The following is a 22,938-nucleotide window of genomic DNA, read 5'->3' as shown; positions in this document are numbered from 1 at the left end:
CGGGGCGGGCATGGACATTCAATCCCATTCTGGAGCGACTGCGTCGCTGATGGCGGCGATGTACAACCGACTAGAGCCCCTTCGAGTGTTGCTGGACGCTGGCGCTGATGTGGATTTGGAAGACTCGTGGTGTTGTCGATGGCGTACTTCTCCGGTTGCCCTCAACTTGTGCAACTTATACTCGAAAGACGGCCAGCGTTGGTGCGCGAACCTGTAGATACTAAAAGTAGATAAAAGTGTAGGGAATGCTGATTGAAGTTCATGGATACGTCTCTTCAGATCTCGATTTCGAAAAGCGGTGGATTGTATTGGAGTAAGCATTACCGCTGGAGAGTCCATAGCCTGGGACAACGACTTCCGCTTGTTTCTGCGTTGAAGCCGAGTCGTATCGACAGTGATAATTCGGAGCCAATACGAGGCTATCACTCTCGTTGCACACCAAAGGCTGGATTTCTTGCTCCATCTTGCACATCGACGTATCCGACTGCCCCAGCGCGCGAGTCATCATCGCCCTGTCCGATAGTCCCTGTTGGGTAGTTCTCCTACCGCGTGCATGGTACGATCCTTGAATATGCCGCCGAGCTTGGTGTTGACGCCGCTCTTGGCCCCAAGGAACACGTTGAGTTTGGACGCAAATGATGGCGCTCTTTCCTCGGCCTCTGTATCACTGGCGTTGCTGCTGGTAGCTCCACCATTCTCACGCGGGTGCTCCGAGCTCTTGTGATGGTTGGTTTGTCCTCCGCGACGGTGTTGGACCAAGCTATGTGGATTCCCCGTGCTGTAATAACGTTAGTTAATAACGTTAGTCCTTGCCTTACAAACAGGGAATTCAGTTTCGGGGCAGTTATTATGAATGATTCCATTCTGGGTATGTTTACCACCAGCCTTTCTGGAGACACGAACAGATCGCCGCGCTGGGATTGCTGCGAAGGCAAACACCAACCTCAGAATGCTTTCATCCAGCTGATGAGTCGCCTTGTTCTTGTCTTCCGCATCGTCGTCGCTTTTAGCGACACTGATCATCGCGAGTTTCGAGCGGGTAGGGAGCTTCTGCTTGACCACAGGCAGGAACTTCCCGTCTTGTGATTCGAGCGCAGCGATATATTCCGGCGAAACCATTGAGTCATTGGTCAACGTGAGTCTCAGCTCAACCAACTCCCGAGCCATCCGAACATTGGGGTCGCTTAGAGTCTCCAACAGGCCGTCCACATCTCTAACGTCCTCGAGAACCAACTTCTTGACCCCCCACTCGGATATGTCCTCCTCCTCCTCCTCCATATCGTTTCGTTTCTCAGTGAGGTACATTGATGTCACTTAGGCTAGCTAACGACTTCCTATGTCCGTACCAGCAGAAGCCTCCTTATCTTCCGTTGACCTCCTCCATATCGGTAAGTGCGATATCGAATCCTTTGAGGTGCAGCTCCTCCAGCTTAGGGCAACTTAGGACCATGCGATAGAATAGCACGCACGGATGCTTATCACTCCAGTGCATCTCCATGGTCAATGTCCGAAGCCCAGCACCCATTCCATCAAAGATTTCGTACAGCACTTCATCGTCTTCGACCTAGTCGAAATGGAACTCAAGCGCGCGGACCTTCCCTGAAGACTTCCAGCCTGACTTCGGGGCCGGAGGATCTTGTATAAACTCATTGACACCCGGAGGATCTTGTATGAACTCATTGACACCATCATCAATCGCCACCATGCAAAGTCCATAGCCTGGCACAACGAGGTCCGCTTGCTTCCCCATTGAAGCAGAATCGTACGAGCTCGACAGCGGCAATCTCGAGCCAACACGAGACTATCGCTCTCGCTGCACACCAAAGGCTGGATTCTTGTTCCTGCTTGCACATCTACATATCCGAATACCCCAGCCCGCGACTCGTCCTGACCAGCCTGCCCGATAATCCCTGGTGGGTAGTTTTCCTTGATCGCCCCATACGCCGCATCAGCGACCCAACTGATCTGCACCCCAGGCTTGCACAGCCCGAAACTTCGTCTTGCGCAGCTCGAAGTAGATTGCAAAGTGCGAAACATATATTGGGGCTTAGCAGCTAGCTACGATGTCGCCCATCCTTCCAGCGCCTCCTAGCTCTTACCTTTGGCAAGTCTGCCCTCCCGGATGTCGCCCAGCCTGCTGTAGCTTGTTGTAGCTCCTGTTGTTGGAAAGTCTGCTCTCCTGGATGTCGCCTAGCCTGCTGTAGCTCCTTGTTGCCATGCATGGAGACGTATCACGCCTCCCGGTGGGTGCCACTTGCACCCGTAGCCTGTCCGTCGCTGATTCTGGATCCTCCTCCAACATTAGATGCCTTCCACGTTGAAGTGAGACTGGACAAATGACTACTTTCACCCATCTGCTCTGTCCTTCTGTCTGCAATCGGAACACCAACCCGTCAGATTGATACCCGATATCGTCACAATATCAATCGAGGTGTTCGACGCCTTACTCCACAATGCATACACGCCGCACTTGGTTCATCCCGTCGTTGTCGTCCCAGAGCGTACCGATTTGAAGCGTCAACTTGTGAATGGACTTCGCCTCAGCGAGCGCGGAGCAAACCCCACTTACACGGACACCCGAATCCCCAAGACACTGCACTATAAGTTCGTTAATTTTACCGGTAGATTCCGAGGGAGCATCCAACTTATCTTTCTTTCTCCAACTTGCACAGCGATTTCCCACGAATGAGAGAGTTAAACATCAGACCGGCACTGTGCATCGCAGCAGCCCCTTTTGACTTTTCATCAAGTCCCAGACGAAGCGACGAGTAGTTCGAGCGAGCCACAGCCTTCGTCAGTAGCGGGATATCCGGGCTCGAAAACTCCACGTTGCTTATCGCTCCACTTCCCACACACGAACGAGACCCCTCCAACTTCTCGACCACATCGGCTGCTTCTTCGCTGACTGCGCACAGCTGAACGACCCGGGGAACCTCCGCATCAAATAACTTTCCCAGCCGACGAGAAATCTTCGATTTGTTGCCGTTCTCCAGCTCAAAGGCCACAGACACATCAGCAACATCATGTTCAACGCACCACCACAACGAAGTCCCTGGCTCCCCTCCTTATTCCAGAATTCCCATGCGTTCCCCCAAAATCTCAGCGACTTGACGTCTCATCGCCTCCAACTTGCCCATGGCCGCTCGGAACTCGTCGGAATACTGCATCGGGTTATTTTGACAGCCCAAGAGCTGCCCCCACGTCACTTTCGCCTGCGTCGCCACCGGGTCGAATTTCGACAATTTGCCCACCAAAACGCACTCCCAAATAGGTTTGACAAACTTCAGGTCGTCGGTGAATAGTTCTTCGATGCTGTCGACTACGGTCACAAACTCCCACAGAAATTCCAGAAAAGTGTACGGTTCAGCGAGCCGGCCTGTAGGCCAGGAGCTGTTTCCGACTTGCAGAAAGAAACCACGGCATTTGTGGTTTCTCCGCCAGAACGCGAACAAGCAGGACTCGAGTCCGCGTGAGCAAGAAGAAGGGGCCAGGCCCGACAATTTTTTTCTTCTCTTCTCACACAGTGGGCTTGCGCCAGAATGGGGATTAGTATTTTTTCCTAATATGGGTTGGGTGAAAGCCCTCACAACTTCGGTTCTCCCAGCGGGTAATAGACTGTTCCTCAGGGGTCAAGTTTACTCGAATTACTAGAGTAGAACTGAAAGATTAATTTGGGCGCAGCAACCAAGTCTCGCTAACTAATCAAGTATTGACCCCGTCCCTCAGCCGTGTTCGAACTGGAACTAAGGAAAGTGACGCGATCCACCATCGCCAGCATGTTGAACAGCTCGACGGCCTCCCGCGCGCGTTGCAATCTTTTGCGGTCATAGCGGGAGCCCGTCTCGGCCCAGAACGGGACGGGGATCATGCATCTTCCCGCCAGCGACTCGCGCGCGGGGGGGGGGGGCAGAGGCTGCCAGCAGCGCAGCGACGCGGTCACGGGAGCCTTGGACGTGTCCACCACCTCGGAGATAGCCTTGCACTCGGCGAACACCTCGCACCACGGCACCAGGAACGCCCACTTGATGTCCATCACGCAATTTTTTTCGGCGCCGTTGGAGGCCATGATTATAATCATGGAAACGTACATGATCGGAAAACATGATTTGTCCAGGATTGGTAAGAAACATTTCTTACCGAGTGAGGGAGAAACAGCGCGACCAATTTAGCACTTGCGACGCTCGCGGAGGAGGCGAATGCGATTGATTCTCGTTCTGAGGAGTCGGCGTTTCCCAATCGAAGGTTTCCCGTGAAGATGCCGAGCAACGCACGCGGAAGCGGCCAAGGCAGTGAGGCCTACTGCGAAGGCCAAGGTGAAGCGAAACAGGATACTGGAAGGCGAGAGCAACGACGCTCACCGGGGTCCGGGGCTCTGCATGACGCCAACTTCAGACGCGACCAAGAGCACGCTCGACGACGGAGAAGGGCGTGAGGAGAAGAGAGAGCACGACAAAGAGCAAGCTGCGATCATGGGTAACTCTGTGGGCAGTGATGGCGATGATGAGTACGATGCTGCGGGGGCTACTGGGGGCCTGCTAGTGGGGTGTGCGTCTAGCCGCGATGGTGATGGCCACGAAGAACACGGCGGGGACGACAGTGCGGCAATCTCTGTAAGCGTGGAGCCTCCTTTGCTCTGGCACACAGACTGGGCTGCATGGAAGATCTATTTGGCTGAGTACTGCGAGCGCACCAAGCAAGTGTTGCCCGTGAAAGAGACCCTGTCTCGTGCAGAGTGTATCAAGCGCTTAAAGTGTACTAAGAAAGGAAAAGAAGTCTGTATGAAAGGAAACGATGACTCCCTGTTGCTCCCCGAGGCGTTTGACCCGTATCAGCGGACTTACATTTGCACCCACGGTTGGAAAAAGAGGAAGTCACGCAGTGAAGGTAGTCGTCCAAAGTAGCATATACGGTTGACGAATTGCCCGTTTAGATTCGTGGTACAGTGGAATTTGTCAAGGGGCGAGCTGCAAGTAAAGCTTGGATGCATTACCCACAATCACCCGGTATCGACTGCTGCCTACGCGACGTATCCGACTTCTCGTGGAGTTGACAATCCACTTGTAGAAGCACGTGTGGAAGGTATGTTGGCCGTAGGTGCAAAACGCGCTCGAATCTACGACTATCTTCTGGAACACGATCAGAATGTCATCCAAGTTGATGTGGATAACATGGTGCGTGAGCATAAATCGTCGGTGTCAAGTGTTGACGATAACGAAGCTACCGCGAGAGAAGTCGCGACTTTCGCAGCAGCTGATCCAGAGAACGTTGCATCTATTGCAGATACTGATGCAGGTGAAACGGGTGTCATATCGCTGGTGAGTGCACACATGCGCCGTGTATATGGCCGATTTAGCGAAGTGCTGCTAGTTGATTGCAGCCACCAAACGAATCGGTGCGTGGATTTGTCTCTCTACTGAGACTATGTAATAATGATTTATAACGTGTCTTACCTGCCATTGACGTCTTAGCTATAACTACCAGCTCCTTACTTTCATGGCCATGAACGAGTTCGGCGAAGGCGCTGTGGTGCAGCAGTCGCTGCTCGAGGCGAAGGGAGATTGGCACATGGAGAAAGCTATCGCCCACTTTAAGAGAGCCCATCCGACTCGGATTAATTTGGTGCGCGTTGTAGTTGTCGTCAAAGATCTGAACGAAATTCGTGTCCTTGAAGCTCACTTCCCAGAGGCTCGCATCACTTCCATGTTATCAAGTATCTGAAGGAAATGCGATCGAAATCTGATTTTGGGAAGATTTCTTCTGACGACGCGAGCCAAGTCGACGCAGCAATCCACAAAATGGTGTATGCTGCTTCGGAAGAAGACTACAAGGCTACGCACAAAACACTGAAGGGCTTGTGTGAAAGAATCGGTCTGACGGGGGTTTTCGAGTACTTCGAGAAAAATTGGGATTCGTGCCAAGATCGTTGGGTGATGTATCGCCGCGCAGATCTGCCACACTTTAACAACCACACCAATAATCGCCTTGAAAGCTTTTTTGGAAAGTTCAAGGATGGAGTAGACAGCTCCCTGAGTATGGCTATGTGCGTGAAAGCTTTGGTCGCGTATGAGCGTCGAATGCAGAACGAATATCAGTATCGGCTATCTCGAATTGGCCAGTTCGTGAACAGCAACTATGACGAAGAGATGTCCAATGTGCTTCGCTTTACTACCCACGATGTAGCCAAGCAGATTGAACAGCAGTACGCTCGTGCAATGGACAATGTTTCAAATTACACGTTTCGTAAAGATCACGGCGACCCGAGTCTAGTCGTCGTGTACGGCACCTCTTCTGAGTATAGGCTTAGAACGGACGACTGGAGATGTGATTGTGGGTTCTCGTTATCAATACGCCTTCCGTGTCGCCACGCTATTGCGTATCGCAAGAGCGAAAATTTAGCTGTCCCGCTAATTCCCTGGAGCCGTATCGACAAGAGGTACGATCAGACTGACATCACGATAATAGTATATCCTAAAAACTCATCAGCCAATTGCACTTGCAGGTGGACGAACTCAGACCGGAAACTGGAGAAGGTCAGACAGTTCTCCTATGAGAAGTCCCAAGATGCCAACTCGGGTCGCCGCGAGCAAAGAGTGAAGACGCACGCGGAGCGCTACAGAGAGGCTGTGAGGGCCACACATCTGATCGCAACTGAGATGGCAGATATTGATGATGAAAGCGAGTTTATGGAGATGCTGCAGTTCGTGCTAAACCAATGGCGCAACGGACGCCAGCGTAAAATCGCCGATTTCGAGCAATTGTGCGTCGATGCGGTTTCCAGTCCTCACGTTCACCACCACCAAAACGCAATAGATGAGGATGCGGAAGCCAAACGCGAATTCGAAATTAGTTCAAGCGAAGAATCCGATCAGTGTCTAGAAGTGGAGAATAGGTCATCGAGTTGTGATGTGACTGGATTTAGCTCTGTGCACGTACGACTGAATCCCTAGGCCAGGAAGGTAGGGGCGCCACGAAAACTGAAATCCACAACGGCTGCTGGTGAGAAAGGTGATCGAAAATGGTTCGAAGCCGCTGAAGCGGGGCGTAAGTGTGCAGGAGAAGTTACATTAGTGGGGTTGCTGTCTGCGCTGGATCGTGAGCGCCCAACTCTTGTAGAAACTCAGCGGCGTCTGTCCGGGATCATTGTCAAGTACAGCGAGGCGGCTACCAAGAAACCGAAATTCAAACGCATGAAAAATCCCGTACTCATCATCGACGCGTCTACATTCTCCCCTCAAAGCTGGTAGAATCCTGTTTAAAGGTGCTCCCTCTCTCTAACACTAAAGACACCGCCATAGCCGTGAACGTTAGCTTGGAAACTGACACCAAACCTCGTAGCAAGGAAAACGGAGACGGCTTTATTGATACGGTTCAGATCAAAGACGTCGGGAATTTTTCACGCATGCAGATCGAGACGTTCAAGAAAGTTCAAGATCTGAAGGAATCGGTGCAACTCGGAGTGGAGGCTCATCGGAAAGGGACTGCCCTCATTGCCTGCTAAATATCACGCCTTGGCGATCAAAGTTGCAGCTGACGTGTTATCTGCGTACCCGCGCAAGCAAATCGACGGCCTCCCCAATCTTCCTGACTTTGAATACGCTATGCTTTACAGAGCGACACCACCCATGTGGCTTAGTGATGCATCAATCGCGACGTTATGCCATCGACTACAGGATGACTTTCCTACTTGCAGATTTGCTGGATTTCAGTCAGCTATTCCAAGCAAAACTCGCACGAGACGCAGTGACGCGGACCTAATCGATGTTTCGATCCACGAGTGTGTTCTACAGCAAATCCATGCATTTGGGGTAGACGTCGTGCTGCTGCCGTTGAATTTTCCGTAGGCACACTGGTGCTGTGTGATTATCAAGGTGACGGAGAAGTGTATACTTACTACGATCCGCTGAACCAAGTTTCCTTCATGAATACAGCGAAGGCTGTTGCCACGCAGCTGAAAATTCGAGGCCTGCAAGATTACACTGTCCTCGCTCAGTGTAGGCCAATCCAATTTGACACGTTTAGCTGTGGTGTATACGTCTGCTGGATGTTTATCCACCAGGTCGTCGGTGGGAGACAACTGGACATGAGCAACACCTCTCTGACAAGACGCCGATTCGAGTTGTTCTACTATTTGCTATCCGGTCAACTTCTACCTCTGCAGGATTTAATGATACCGGATCGCATTGAACACGACGACACCGAGGAAAAGATACCCCCACCGTCCGAACATGCCTACATCGATGACGAGGAACTTCAGCCGTCAGAGCTCGCGCAAAAGCTAGTGCCATGACCACGTGCCCTAGAGGTTTCTCAAAGCTTAGCACTATCGCCACAATTAATACATCTAAGCTTTGCTCCAGCTTCCTTAGAGCTCTGCTCATTGAGACGTAACGATTGGGATGACGGTAGTCACTCTATTTTCCAAGTATCAAACCAGTATTTGCCCATGATTTCTCTTGCAGTAATTCTGCAAAGAAAGGAGAACCACACGAAGGGTATCTTCCGCGTCCTCAACGTATCTTCTCCAATCTTCCTCAGATGGTACTCACTTTAGTTAGGAATCGCTCGTTCAGGATTAATCCTGTACATCGTCATGGACGTGTCCATTACTATAATCCTGGCCTCCAACACCTGCCATTTTTTTTGACAGTGTCAAAAGGCATCCAAGTTTTTGACAATTGTATGAAAAATAAACAAATATAAGAGTAATAAAACATTTGAGGACTTCGTATAACAGATGGTAGCACTACTTTCTGCTTCCTGCTGTTTCTTCTTCACTTTAAGTCCCTACCCACAACATCAGCGTGGAGCCATCTTTGCTCGCGGTGAAGCCCTCCACGCAGCGGAACATGACGTGGCCTTCGTTGAGCTCGATCACCTGGTTGCATGCGACGTAAAACTCGCGCCAAGTGGTCTTATTGCCGATGAAGACGCGGGAGGGGGCAACGTCGAGGTATCTCTGGTACTGCAGCCATTGAAACCCCTGGAAGTCGTGCCTCTGCGAAAAGTCCTTGACTGGAATAGCCCAGCTCAGCGAAAGCCCCAGCTCGTCTCGCACTTGCTCGTACCGTTCATTCTCCGCCTCGGAGTCCTCTTCATCACTTGAGACTTCCTCGTCATCCGGTGCTGGCGCTGGTTCAGCCGCCTCCACTTGAGGGGCAACCAGGTCGTCGGTGATCGCCTCAGCGACGACGTGCACTACACCTGAGTGGAAGGGAGGGGTGTCGGACGGGAAGTAGTCGCGAATACGCCTCGTCGGGAGCATGGAGGTCTTGGCTCGGGATTCCCCACGACTGATCATGGATCCGTGGTCACTCACACGCGCCCAACCGTGACGGGGGTCCTTGGTGGAGTAGACGTCCATAGTGGAGGCCGTGATGCCGGTCAGTTGAGGCGCATTCTGCTGGTGGATGAGCTCTTTGAGGCGGTGGATGGGGGCGTCGGCACTGATGGGGATGATGCAGACTCGACCGTTGAGCCCCTCGACGGCGCACACCAGCGTCCTCTTGTCGTCGACGTTGGTCAAGGAAGCCGAGCGTCGCTTGCTGCTGCTTGTTGCGGAATTGCCGTCGTCACTCGCTTTGCGCTTGATGCCGGTTGCCATGGAGGAATGGATGGACGATTTTGCTGTTGTACGATGTGAGCCCCACTAGGTAAAAGCTGGAATGGGTCGTGCGTGAACCTCGAGTCGAGGCCCCAGAAGGTTTGCGTTACTTCAGCGTAATGACGCATTACTATAAAAAAAGAGAAAATCTATGTCAACCTTTTTGGTGATAATTCTTGTCGGTATTCTACAAAACTCTTTCACATTACCTATATTTAACGTTTTAAACGTTTAAAATAATTATTTCAAAATCACGATTATTTTTTAGAATGCTGAAGTAACGCTAAGCCCACTTCAAGCCAATCAACTGCAAGAAGCTCGCCATTTCGCAAAAAGCCGTCGAACATGGGCAAGTGGAAGTTCCAGCACAAGTGAGCCTTCCTGCAGCCGTGGGTGGAGCTGCTGCGCGAGCACCTGACGCCGTCGCTGGATCTGGACAAGACCGGCCGCTACACCGTCGCCTCATTCTGGTGCTGCGTCGACAAAGACCAGTACATGTACATGCTCGAAGAGCCCTACCACATCTACCTACACCACTTCCGCGTGAAATTTCCGGTCGACGAAGCCAGTCGCAGGCGTCAAATATGCGCCCAAAGGATCCGAGAGGCTCTGGAGCTGTTGGGTGATATTTATCACCTGTTACTTTAGCACTCTTCGGCTGTTGTGTCTCTCCAGCCCCTGTCCACCTGTCGTTAGCCCTGCTCGGCTGTCGTCTGTTAATAACCTTTGTCAAAGAGTATATTATGATATTGCGAGGGGTACATGCGCGACTCGAAGTTTACCTCCGTGAGGGACTCTACTAATAGCCGAGAGCCTGATCGTGGTTCGTTCGGATGCGCAAGGACAGTGGGTTAGTCCAGAGATTACAGTATCGTGGTGGCGCTGTATTCTTGAGCTGCAGCTCTCTAAATGACTTCCGGTTGCTTGTAGCTGACTTAATTTGGTGTATCTTGTACGCTCTCAGTCCCAGCTATCGGCATGATGTTCGATTGCGACCCTCAAGCGTTAGTACGAGATGTTTGCCCTGCCGATTGCGTACTTGCACTCGCCACTAACCTGATGACTGCTAGGTGCTTGCCTTGCAGTCAAAGAGCACTCGCAACAGGTTTTCAGATCAACAGGTTCTCAAACTTGAAAACCTGTTGAAAACTAACAGTTGAACAGGGTCGCCAACAGGTAAGTAGGGGCTGTGAGCTAGCAACAGCCTAGTAGTGGTAGAACAACAGGAATTAATTATTTTCCGGAGCTGTTCGACATGCTCTCGGCTGTGGACAACGACGCCTTCCACAGCCTTCTGATTCGATATGAGAAGCAGCAGACAAGCTCAAATGTCGTCTGCCCGCTCTGGACGTGCTACCTGTCAGAACCGTTGACCCCGTCGACCCCGTCGCCAAAATGCCTGCTGGCTCGTGGGGGACGTTGTTTGGCTGTCCAAAGGACCCCCACGGTTACTCTCAAGAATTCCGAGCGGCGATGCTCAAGCTCAAGTCCATGGGGCTGGGAGATACTGGGAGCTGGCACAACATGTGCGTTGCTGTGGATTGGGGGGCGAACAATGAGGTCACACCCATCTACGGAACACAAGGAGTCCACAAGCAGAAGAAGATGAAAAGTCCACCGGTGGCGGACCCCTTATCCTGTCAGGTCGGACGTCTTTTCAACTTCCAGGCCCCTCCCGTTATCCAGATGAGCGCTTTACAGGACTGGTCCGTTGTGGTTGATACGTGGCGACAATCGACTATTACGGCAAGTTTTGATCAAGTTGTTCCTGGGGTATTGCCACCTGCTGGTGTAGGTTTCGACATATGTCCCTGGTTGGTGGAGAACCCAGCTTTCGTTAGCATGGCATTACTCGAGGGACCAGCATTTGCGAAGCCTGCGTTCACGGATATCACCTCGGCGCTGGCTCAGGCAGAATTGACGTCTCCTGATGTGGAGTTGCAAAATAATTCTTGCGAAGATGCGAAGGAATGGGACGATATTTGTTGCATGGACCGCTTCCTTACCGCGTTGGTGTGTGGATTCTCGCTGTGTGAGTTGGCAATTGGAGACCTGGTGCTTACACCGGTGGAGCGACGTGGAAAGATTCGAGCGCTCAAACTCACCCCCTACTGGGACTCAAATGAGCTCTTCGCGCGCGCGATGTCTGCTGTAGCTCAAGCCACGTCCACTAGAAAGCTCGCAATCAGCATCGAGGGTGGTCTTGGCGAAGCGGCTGAGCTATCGGTGTGGGAGTGGCTGGCATACTCGCTGTGGAGTTCATGTTCGGAAACATCCGTTGAGGAGTTTGATGTATTGTGGTTTGACTTAACGGAGCGGGATTAGTCTGCTGTCGATGCGGTCATGCGCAACGGTTATCCCTACCAAGTTGATGGACATTCTCCTGCAGCGTCGGTGTACGGATATATTGATGTCCAACCAGGAACGGCTTTGATTCCAACAGCTCGTGGTGATGCTACTCTCGATTTCTCTCGTGAGTGGCGGTGTCGAGCACTCTTTGACCCCCTGGCGACGGGTAGCTATGCTGACGTGGTCATTCCTGGATATGGAGTGCGCAAGATAGATCTTTCGGTTGGAGTGAACACATTCGTGGCTGATACGTAGGTGGGTCACGGAAGTGAATTGGGTACGGCGGGCTCGACGAGGCTGAAGGCGTTGAGACTTCAACTGATCGACGTCGAAAACGAGAGCTTTATACCTCGTTTTCTATCGCGCATTGGGGGCAACATTCGAAAACTTTCGATCCAGATGAGTCGAATTGAAAAAAGGGAGCACTATCGACCTGAGCGCATTGGCTGTCTGCTGCCCTAAATTGAAGGAGCTAAGTATTGAGTGCTGTAACGTGGAGGTACCTCGTCTCAACGATGCGCTCCGTCAATAGCCGATCAAGGATCTAAAATTCACCCCTGCTAAGCGCGTATGGGGCCTGGACGTCTGTTTCAGCGACAAGACTTTCCGAATGGCTCGCGACTGTGCTTCCTTGGAGGTGTTTTTGCCAACAGATAAACGTCTGGACAAGACTACCACGGCGACGATGAAGAAGTTGAAATCGCACGACCGGGATTTTCTGCCAACTAATTTCCTCTCAGAAGCAAACTCGCCATGATCAGCATCGTAAGGCACGCGACTTGCGCCAGACACTTGCAACGAACGACGCTGACTAGACGCCACATGAACGCAAGTATCCAAGTATGGTTTTTGCTTTCGCCGCGACACCTGAGCAGCATTACGCGTTTGTACTCTAATTTCACTTTGCCCAGCAGAAATTTATTCCAAGACGAAGAGTAACCTATCCTTGAAACGGTGCAGGTTAAAAAGTAATGCACTTATTTCTTTGCAGCTGATGGAATCAGTGACGTAGTTATAAGTTTTTTTCCCTGGGGGGGAAACCTCGTTGCCATTCTCAAGGACGAATACGGAAAGGCGAGAACTTCTGCGCAGTTCCCGCTTCTAGTAGCCCCTTGGTTGCTGCCGTCACCATGTTGACGGAGGCTTTTTCTTTCCCATCCCAAACTTGGTTGAGAATAATTTGCCATCCAGTATTTTTAAGGACTTGGTCGGTATGGTAACATGCTGGATCAGCCCAATCCAAGCTCGAGTTCACATTAGAGTCCACTTGTTCGATTATGGGCCTCTCTCCACGCATTATCCGCAATATGATCTCGAAGGCCGACCAACCCGGAATACTTATAAGTATAGCTACTTCGAGGTATCAAAAAGAGGGGAGGAAAAAACAAAATCGTGCGGCCCGAAGAAGCTCTGAAATTTGAAATATTCGAGACAACTTCCAGAAAACTACAGTAGTAGCATGCAGCGTCACATTTTTTTCCTCAATCTTGAATTGATAGCCGTATTTACCTGTCAGAACGTAGCAGCAACTGTACAATGCCAAAGATGTTAATAGGCAACAACGTACCTCGATGCGAAATGAAACCAGAACGTAGCATTATTGACTGTTATAGACAGCCCTAGAGGAGCGCTAATTGCGCTGGTATAGACACCGCTGCGCTATTGCGTTCTTCCTACCACGTCTTGACTGTCCAACACGCGGACGTAAAGCCTGGTGTCTGTGACTGGTGTGCATGATGACAGTTCATTCATCAGCTTGCAAGATCTGGTGAGTTCAGAACTGTTGCCTCGGGGGATACCGTCAGCAGACGGCTTTTGTCAGCGTCACCGTCGGTCAGCCGTAGCTAGCTGCTGTTTCAGTTCGACATCGTCGCCAAAGGCTTAGAACGGTAGTAAGTTCGGTTTGTGCTGAAATAGGCTAGATGAGATGAGCGGTAGTGGTAGTGCTGCGGCACCGGTCCTGGAAAGTACTTTTGTAGGTGGGTGGGCAGATGAACAACGAAGCAATACAGGCGAAGCAATGAAGTCATACTGTGCCTATCTATTGACGCAACGCGATTGATGTTGAGCGCTAAGGCCATGCGCCTATCCCAGTACTACTAACAAATTTTGTATCGCTACATTCTGATCACCAAACGCAAAGTTTTGGCTCAGGTCGCTCGAATGCTGCTATTTGGGGTACTCCACACAACCTGCCGCTTCGCATTCACGTAACATATCATCTTAATCGGGGTATGCGTCTTTACTGTAGTTTGACTTGCTATTTGTAAAAAAACTTCGTATACGGAGTTGACTCGTATGGGCGAAGGGGTTAACCAGACCAGTGATTCCAATGGACGCCTACCAAAAACGAACAAATCACACATATTTCGACCTCTGCACATTTGATATTTAGAGACAGATTTAGATATTCATTCTATGTCGAGTTACCGAATTTGTTTTGTAGAGGGATACACCCACCTATGGGATACAGGATAGTATTAGCCAATCACAATTGTGTCTTCCGATTGGCAGGGCTTGACTTGTTGAGGGATACACCAGTTTCAAGCCAGTAATTTTTGCACTCTCGGCCGCTCAGCGCGCGATCATTTCTGCAACGGCGCGGGCGCCACCAAGTCACCCTCGCCTGTCTGGAGGTCAAGGCAGATGGAAAACGACGCGGGCCCTACCATTTTACACTGCTGCAACGAAGAAGGCTATTGTCGAGCACCTGAGACTACACTGCAATATTTGTTTCACTGTAGATACGTTCTTTCGGGTCTACCTACAGAAAATTATAAAGGAAGAAGAGTAGTGGTGTAAAGATGGGCTCTTCGTTTAACTCTATAGCTGCTGGGGGTGCTTCTGTCGGCGGCAGGAACAAACGCAAAGCTTGCTCTACTGAGCTTCGATCTCAAGTTGGGGTGGTGGCGGCGAACAAGCTAGTAAGTTGGGCTGTGTCGGCAGCCGCATTGGTGAGATTCGGCCTTGAGAGACTTGAGGTAGAGTGCTCATTTCAGTAATTTTGATAAATGCATCTGGGCGTCCTGCCGATTCGTTTTTTTGAGCAAAATCGGGCGTCTGGTATTTTAGCTCTTGTAGGTTGCAGAAGCGACAGGAGTAACTTTAGGTTAGATCAGTTGCTGACGAAGGCGTAGTTTCCCGCTGTCGCAGTGATACAATAGATAGGTTCGGTAGGAGCTCCGAAGTGAGCAGGCTGCAGGTCTGCTCATTCGCGAACTTCCTCACCGCAGCTAACACCTCCAAGCGCACGACTTCTCGGACCTCCGTTCCCGCTCCGAGGACACCAAGCTATTTTTACCTACGCCCAGGCGCGTTCAACCTCGTGGGTTTCGCGTATGGCAAGGTGGAAGGCGCTCTCACACGCGGTGCAACGATGAAGGTCAAGCTGGTGCAGAGCGGGCGCTGGGCGGAGGAGTCTGCTCAGGCAGTCGAGCTGCTCCAGGAAGAACTGACCCCAAGAGCTGTGTCAGCTAGAGAAGCTCTGAATGGAGTTGGCACCTTTGTGGGGGGCGTGATATGCACGTCACGAGTACGCCCGGGGGCAGCTAGGGTCTGGCTGGGACTACGGGTTAGTGATCGGATATAGCTGGGAGTCGGAGTCGCAGCATGATCTGCTTAATGTGAACTTCTCAGCAGGACCGAGACCTCGGTGAAATACGTGTCCAGCACCACTCAGGATGTTGCAGTTGAGATATATGCTCTCCAACCGTGTGCCGGGCAGAGCACGAGCTTCGTTATGGCCGGGGAAATGAAGCAGATACATGACAAAGTATACAACAAGTTCAACGGGATCGACCAACCAGCGGCCAGAGATGCCACGCAGCTTTTGGATGGAATTAGGAGCGATGAACTTGACGAGACCAAGATCCTCCCTCTGTTCGATATCGGCGATTTCGCTATTGCAGAGGTCTCAATCCAGCACATCCTCGACTACGTTTACTATAAGGACGGTGGGCGGCCACACCGGTCGGGGGCGGTGTTTGGAGAAACCATCTTTGACAAAGCTAACGCGCAGCAGGATCCAAGAGGTCAGCCCAATACCGACGTCATGTTGAGCGATGGCTTGAGCGACTCCGACGACGATGAAAATACCGAGCCTCCTATCGCTCTGAGTGGTCGGAGCTCTAACCAGCAACGCGAAGCGAAGCGCCGGCGTCTAAATGTGCGAGAGCGCGCAGTTCCACCAAGTTCCATTCAGTTGGAGGCAGCATCACAAGGAGTAGGTGACAGTTCTCATGTTACTCGGGATGTTGATCAGCTGATGGCTCTGCAACGCAACACTTCCTCAATGGAAGCGCTGAGGCCTCTGGTAGCGCGACGCGAAGATGGTAGTGCTGATAAGAATCAATTTCATGCAACAGGTATGCAGACGGCTATTCACCTGGGGCTAGTCAACGGTAAGTACGCGTCAATGACTGCGCAGCGATTCGTGGAGTTTGTTCAAATTCACTGGCGAAAGTTTGAATTTTTCCCTCATCCTGCTGTCCTGCGTGCGCTATTTGGTTGGGATTTCGGTACGAGAGGACTTTCGATTCTGCACTTTGGTCGCGTGACGGAGCAGGAGAAGAGGAAACGTGTTCGAACGTACTACATGAGCAACTTTTCGAAGAAGAACAGCCTGCCTCCTGCGCAATCTCCTGCCGATTTTACTACACTGGTCGGGTCTGTTGACGTCCTATGTGCGATAACTCAGCTCCTCTACAAGCCCGTGGTTCACGAGACACTCAACGCAGCTTCCGATTTCCTTAGCGAGCTGAGAGTGAGCGAACTAGTGTCTTCCCAACAAGCATTGGACGAGATCGCAGCATGGGTCGACGATCAGCTGGAATTGTTTCGGCTGGCTATCGCGGAAGATAATTGGCAAGCAGTCGCCGATATCAAGACCCATTTCCGTGCATCGCATGACTCCTTTATCAGGGTTCATCAAATGATTCTGCGCCAGGCTGTTATCGCCGCCGTAAAGTCGACTCGCGGCGGTTCCGGTAATCATTCGCGGGGCGGACGAGCCAACGGCTCTGACAAGCGGGTTCCCATTCCGTTGGAGGTCCGGCAGGCTCTGCCCAAACAAGGCAACCAGCAGATTTGCCTGAGGCTTCTGTCTGCTCAAGGTTGCCGGGGGAAGAACGGCAGCTGTGTTATCAAACATCTTTGCCACTTCAAGCCTGCCAGTTTGCCCGAAATTGTGCGTGACTCCCTTACTCAGAATTATGGAGGCCTTTCTGCAGATATGCAGTGACGGTGTCGGGCACGGAATGTAGAACCTACTCGCACCCCAAGTGCCCTGGTGTTAATGAATCGAGATAAGTATATACGCGCCCACGTTACCACACCACCTGCAAGGTCCATGCTTCCGTGTCTAAAAACCACCGGACCGCTCGATCGATCTTTGTCGACGAGCCTGTCCATCGTCGGGCCGCTCGGTCGACTCATGTCGCCAAGCTCGTCCACCATCGGGCACTCATGTCGCCAAGCTCGTCCACCGTCGGGCCGCTCGGTCGACTCAAGTCGACGAGCCCGTCCAACCCCTCGCCGCTCAGCCAAGTCATGTCAATGATCTCGGCCTCTGCTAAGTCGCCGGCCGGAACCAAAGTATTGGCCAAGACTGTACTACAGCTTCATGATGGTGAGATATCAGCCACAGCACCCTCGGCAGCCGAGTTTGTTCGACAGCGCCAACTTCAGTTTGATACAACCAGCACGATTCGTCGGAGACTGCTAGCCTTACACGACGAAGAGGCTCGGGTTACGTTCAATCTCGCCTTGCGGCAGCGTGGTTTATCTCCCCCAAAGCCAATGCCATCACAAACTTCTCACCAAGGGCGCGTGTCGTATCTACTTGATCGAAACAAACAAGCAGTGTACAGCGAATATCCGAGACGATCTGGCATGCAGCTACCCGAATTTGTACGGCTATTGCGCGGCGAAACGGAGCGGGACACTCGTCCTAATAAAGCGCTGGACGAACCTACGGCCGTACCTTCGTGGCATAGTTATCGCTACAAATCTCAGCGGTACAGTATCGTCCAGCATGGTGTACGTCCTCAATGGAAGTCTGAATTTCCAGTGCAAGCCGCGCCACCAGCAAATCATGGTTCGGCTGTTCGCGCTCTAAATGTCATCGTAAAGCATCTTCGCAAAGGGCAAGACGAGAATCGGTATCTGATTCTGGACTTGGAGCTGCTACCGGCGCTAGTTGGGATTACTTGCAGTCCCTTTGGCGCCGTGCAAAAGAGTGATGTTGATATCACACTTGACGCTCGTATCATTCACGATCTGTCGTTTCCTCCGGGCGACTCAGTCAACGACAATACCGTGCCTGAGCATGGGGTTGATGTGCAGTACGATGGCCCAGACGCGTTGGCCAATCGCATTCTGGATGTGGACACGCTTTTTCCAAAACTACAGCAAATGATGACGGGCGATGTGAATGGAGCCTTTAGGAATATTCCAGTGGCAGCAGAGCACGTTGGGCGGTTTACGGGCACAATACCGGAGCTCGGGGTCTTGGTCATAGATCTCTGCTGCCCATTCGGCTGGTCAAACTCACCAGTATCATATTGGATTGCCGGCGCCGCTATCACACATCTCTACTCGTGTTTTCCCCCAATGGCCTTTACAGCCCACAACAGGAAAGCATAATTTTGATGCCAAAACGTGGTGTGACGACCACACGGCAATCGAGCCCGACATTGGGTCGCGACTAGCGGAAGCGGAGCTCGCCCTGCGATCGGCAATGATTATTGTGCTGGGCCCAGACGCCTGTAACGAGAAGAAGTTCACTGGCTGGTTTAAAGAAGGTCGCGCTCTCGGTTTCGATTGGAACCTGATCTCTAAAACGGTGTCTATACCTCCCGAGAAGGTAGCAAAAGCGCTCAGCCGCCTGCGAGACGTGGCCGGTCGTAACAAAACAACACGAACCACACTGCTTAAGCTTTTGGGGAGTCTTCGCCATGTAGTCACGTGCGTCCGACAAGCTACTCCATTCTTTCAGCGGGTTACAGCTCTAGCCCGAGTCGCCCCTCGGTTTGGGTATGTGGAGGTACCCGACGAGGCTAAGGAGGACTTACGGTGGTTTGAGATGACCATTAGCATCGGGAGATTAAACGCGATCCCACTTTCCAGATTCACGCGTCGCCAAGAGTCCGACTTCCATATCCAAATGGGTGCCAGCGACCACGGCCTGTGCGCGCTGTTCCCGCCCTACAAGCAGTACATACAAGTTCAATTTGACGACTCAGAGATCGCCTTAATACGTCAGTGCAACGAGGACGGCGACAACAGATTTTGTATCAACGTGCGTGAGCTCATGAGCGCAGTATTCGCAGCTTTGGTGTGGGGGTCTGCATGGAAAGACGCCACCGGGGTGCAGGAAACACACGTCCGCTGTTGGATTGACAACATGTCAGCGGTCGCTTGGAGCAACAAAAAGACCAGCCGCAACCCTTTTGCTCAAATGCTTCTGCGGATCTTGGGGGTCTGTGAAGTGAAGCACGGTTTCTACATCACGTCCTCTCACGTTGCCGGTGTGGATAATCAAATGGCGGACGCAGGAAGCAGGGTGTGGCAGTCGCCAGAACTAGCAGCATAATTTTCTAACTTAGCGTCTGGTTGGACACAGGTGCGGATCCCACCAGACTTGCGCGATCTCTCGCGTCTCTGGGCGCGCTACTGCGAGCAGGGGCTTTAGCGCAATCGTCAAGGCAACATTATACACGCGCGTGGGAACAATGGTCGGCTTGGTGCAGAGTGATGAACTACAAGCCCTGGCTATCGGCTACTGACATCGTCAAAAATGCGGAGCAGCTTGGGGCCTTTGCGGTGTATCTGTGGAAGTACGGCATGAATCGCAAGCACACAGGGAACACCTACTCGACGATATGTACAAAGCTGTTCCAGCCGTTGGCAGATTCCTAGTTTAGAATATTACATTTAGAGGAAGTCAGAAACATAAAACACAAATAGCAGTTCTCATCTTTTACCAAAACACGCTACTTGGAGTCTTTATCTTGTTTAAAATATACTCGTGGATCTCGAGTATACTTAACTCAAGTAAAAGAAACCTACGCTTCCTCATACAGGTGCGCATACGTGTAAGCCGTAGTAGTGAGCCAAGGTAGGCCCATTACACATCGGCGATTTCTGGCAGTCACCTGTCGGCGCTACCAACGACGTACGTCACCGCACGAACGCGGAGCTGAGAACCTTCCCATGGGTACGGAGGTGTCCATGGAAAGCTCCACTACGCCTGCAACTCACGTTGCACGCGCTGACAGTCCCCACCTGTCGGACCCAGAGTGGGAAGCTCTCCAACGACTGTCAACAGTCATTGGTGATGCGGCTGTAGCTACGATGCTGCGTACGCTAACGCCGACAGAGCAAGATGGTGTTGCTCTGGGATTCATCATGAGGGAGCAGCGAGATGCTGCTTCGTCTACCACGGTGTCGTCCGGGACGACAATCGCTCAAGCTCAGTGTGAGTAACTATGTCGGAAGAGAGGGTGAACCTATCCTCCGTTGGCTTGTCGAACTCGACACTGCCATTGCGGCTCGACGTATCGTCGACCCGTTGTCGAAGGTTGCGTTCGCCATGTCATGTCTTGGCGGACGTGCTAGAAGTTGGGCGTATGGACGCCGACTCTCGGATCCTACGTGCTTTAGCACATACGAGGGTTACTCGCCATCATGTGGTTCACATAGCGGTGGGGGCAGCTGTGGTGTAGTGATTTGGCGGTAAACGAGAATCGAGCTGACGACCAAGCTTCAGTGGCGACCCGAGTCGTCGGGACATGTTCAGCAATGTTCGGCGGATGCTGATTGGCCATTTTGGACCGGTGCCGAAGGCTCGTCGACACCCAAGTTCGACACCCAGGACTTCAAGTACGATCCGACCTTACAGCGAACTTTGACCCGAGATCCGCACTTAAGACAGCCGTTCGAGCCCCGGCGACTGCTCCAAGTCTTCATCGTCCAATAGAGTCATCGAGAGGCCTCTTGGGGCGTCGAGGAGGCTCTGAAGGGTTGGTGGTTACTTGGGAAGATCCAAAACGGGCGCGTTTATACTAGATATTTGTATTGAACCATAGGAAAGAGAAGATAGAACAGATAAGCCCTTTGGGCAACAAGAATAGAATAGCTTTTCCTCCCAACCACTCAAGGAAGACGTCCGGGCTATCGGTGAGTTCCCGTAGCAATTGGATAAACCTGTTGGTAGGATTATGACTGTCGGTGGACGCGCCTACTAGTATCGTAGCGTGCGTTTACCCGTGGTCAGGCCAAGAGTAGTGAAGAAGTGGCCGTGTATACGAAGGGCGAGTCATCGCCGAGTAGTGGAAGAGCGAGAGCGCACTCCATTTATCCTTCCCGCCGGAGTATAGCTCCGGTACCCTCGTATCAAGCCGTGACTGGCTGGGACCCTTCCTTCCTGAGGGCCTGCGAGGTTTATATTGCGTGTGAGAGCGTGCCAGCCTTTGCTCGTGGCTGGTGACGCTGGGTTTCCGTCAGTTGACTAAGCGGAAACACGGTGCACAGAGGAAACATCAACCCGGTGCAAGGGAAAGTTCCTGGGCCTTCAGGTTCTAACCCTAACAAGCCCATTGAGTGGTGGGTGTTGTTGGTGGGGAAAGTGTGCTATTATATAATTTAGTGCGCGACAGTTGGAACTAACATCCCGGAGAAGCACCCAGCCCTAGCCTCGCAAGTTTGTACCAAAGTGACCAACGTGCTCGCCCAGGTCGACCACATGGACTCGGACGTTGTCGAGTGCGTGACCGAGGAGTCGTCGGTAGTGATCGACGCCAACTGGCGCAAGATGGTCGCGGTCGGGACCAACAACCTGCGAGGCGAACGGCGAGTGGAACTCGACGACGTGCTCGACGCCGAAGGAATGCGCCAAGATCTGCGGACTCGAAGGCGCGGACTACGCCGGCAAGCACAGCATCACCACTTCCGGTCAAACTCTCAACATGAAGCTGGAAACTCCCGGCGGTGTGGGCACCCACGTCTACATGCTGGAACCATCGGGGAAGAAGTACAAGCAGTTCCAGCTGCTGAACCAGGAGTTCACCTTTGACGTCGATATGTCCTCGCTGCCCTGTGGCTCCAACGACGCTCTGTACTTCTCCAAGATGGACGCAGACGGAGGAACCTCCCGCTTCCCGATCAACACTGCGGGCGCTGCTTACGGCACGGGTTACTGTGATGCTCAGTGCATGAAGGACGTCAAGTTTATCAATGGTGAGGCCAATATGGAAAAGGCGTACGGAGCCTGCTGCACTGAAATGGACATTTGGGAGGCCAACAGCATGGCCACGTCGTACACGACCCACCCGTGCTCGATCGACGGCCAGCAGCGATGCTCAGCGGACGAGGACTGCGGCGCTACTGAGGCAAATCGATACTCGGGATGGTGCGATAAGCCTGGTTGTGGCCTCAATCCGTTCCGGATGGGCAACAAGAAGCTCTACGGTCGCGGAAAGGAGTTCGATATCGACACCACTCGCGCATTCACGGTGGTGACGCAGTTCATCACGGAGGACAATACGGAGACTGGAGAGTTGGTGGAGATTCGTCGTCTCTACAAGCAAGGCGCCCGTGTGGTAGCCAACCCGGGCAGTACCTGGCCGGCACTGAACGGGACCGATTCGATCACCGAGACGATGTGCAAGTCGTCGAAGGCGTTCTTCGGAGACCACCCGTACGCTGTGGGCGGCCTTGCTCAAATGGGCAAGCAAATGATTGGCGGCATGACGCTGGCGATGAGCATCTGGGTCGACTACGGCTCCAATATGGCGTGGCTCGACAGCTACAAGACCGGACAGGACCCGTCCGTTCCCGGTGCGTTGCGCGGTGACTGTCCGAACCCTGGTGGTGACCCCGAGAGCGTCTTCGCAGAGAGCCCCGACGCGACTGTGAAGTTCATGAACATCCGCTCGGGCGATTTTCGGTCGGCATACTAGACGAAACAGTAAAAACCGATAATAAAAAGT

The 22,938-nt window shown here is 52.3% G+C and overlaps 8 protein-coding genes across 8 annotated transcripts; 6 read left to right on the top strand and 2 right to left on the bottom strand.

Moving 5' to 3' along the window:
• Positions 1-259: 259 nt before the first annotated feature.
• PHYSODRAFT_334885 (hypothetical protein) lies at positions 260-4,066 on the bottom strand (the record flags this gene model as incomplete). Its single annotated transcript, XM_009532207.1, has 10 exons — positions 260-484; positions 547-778; positions 944-1,290; positions 1,376-1,564; positions 1,595-1,784; positions 1,883-1,977; positions 2,471-2,598; positions 2,708-2,993; positions 3,108-3,332; positions 3,767-4,066. 10 exons carry the CDS (start codon positions 4,064-4,066, stop codon positions 260-262), a joined length of 2,217 nt encoding a protein of 738 aa, XP_009530502.1.
• Positions 4,067-4,255: 189 nt separating this feature from the next.
• PHYSODRAFT_334884 (hypothetical protein) lies at positions 4,256-7,498 on the top strand (the record flags this gene model as incomplete). The annotated part of the gene is made up of 6 exons (XM_009532206.1): positions 4,256-4,313; positions 4,393-4,720; positions 5,469-5,619; positions 5,712-6,274; positions 6,500-6,757; positions 7,336-7,498. The coding sequence occupies 6 exons, from the start codon at positions 4,256-4,258 to the stop codon at positions 7,496-7,498; spliced, it is 1,521 nt and encodes a 506-aa protein (XP_009530501.1).
• A 1,278-nt stretch (positions 7,499-8,776) lies between these two features.
• PHYSODRAFT_334883 (hypothetical protein) lies at positions 8,777-9,601 on the bottom strand (the record flags this gene model as incomplete). The annotated part of the gene is made up of 1 exon (XM_009532205.1): positions 8,777-9,601. One exon carries the CDS (start codon positions 9,599-9,601, stop codon positions 8,777-8,779), a length of 825 nt encoding a protein of 274 aa, XP_009530500.1.
• Positions 9,602-10,996: 1,395 nt separating this feature from the next.
• PHYSODRAFT_302829 (hypothetical protein) lies at positions 10,997-12,205 on the top strand (the record flags this gene model as incomplete). The annotated part of the gene is made up of 2 exons (XM_009532204.1): positions 10,997-11,893; positions 11,927-12,205. The coding sequence occupies 2 exons, from the start codon at positions 10,997-10,999 to the stop codon at positions 12,203-12,205; spliced, it is 1,176 nt and encodes a 391-aa protein (XP_009530499.1).
• Positions 12,206-15,227: 3,022 nt separating this feature from the next.
• On the top strand, positions 15,228-16,037 carry PHYSODRAFT_420922 (hypothetical protein; the record flags this gene model as incomplete). Its single annotated transcript, XM_009532203.1, has 2 exons — positions 15,228-15,416; positions 15,597-16,037. Coding segments are annotated over 2 exons (630 nt in total), but the record flags the coding sequence as incomplete, so codon positions are not given.
• Positions 16,038-16,364: 327 nt separating this feature from the next.
• PHYSODRAFT_392077 (hypothetical protein) lies at positions 16,365-16,781 on the top strand (the record flags this gene model as incomplete). The annotated part of the gene is made up of 2 exons (XM_009532202.1): positions 16,365-16,537; positions 16,571-16,781. Coding segments are annotated over 2 exons (384 nt in total), but the record flags the coding sequence as incomplete, so codon positions are not given.
• A 204-nt stretch (positions 16,782-16,985) lies between these two features.
• On the top strand, positions 16,986-17,186 carry PHYSODRAFT_390401 (hypothetical protein; the record flags this gene model as incomplete). The annotated part of the gene is made up of 1 exon (XM_009532201.1): positions 16,986-17,186. A coding segment is annotated over one exon (201 nt), but the record flags the coding sequence as incomplete, so codon positions are not given.
• A 2,975-nt stretch (positions 17,187-20,161) lies between these two features.
• Positions 20,162-22,908, top strand: PHYSODRAFT_334881 (hypothetical protein; the record flags this gene model as incomplete). The annotated part of the gene is made up of 3 exons (XM_009532200.1): positions 20,162-20,426; positions 21,607-21,764; positions 21,793-22,908. 3 exons carry the CDS (start codon positions 20,162-20,164, stop codon positions 22,906-22,908), a joined length of 1,539 nt encoding a protein of 512 aa, XP_009530495.1.
• Positions 22,909-22,938: the final 30 nt, after the last annotated feature.

Source organism: Phytophthora sojae (genome assembly GCF_000149755.1).
Source record: "Phytophthora sojae unplaced genomic scaffold PHYSOscaffold_6, whole genome shotgun sequence".
Classification (NCBI taxonomy): Eukaryota; Oomycota; class Peronosporomycetes; order Peronosporales; family Peronosporaceae; genus Phytophthora; species Phytophthora sojae.
This window is presented reverse-complemented; position numbering and strand designations above follow the sequence as displayed.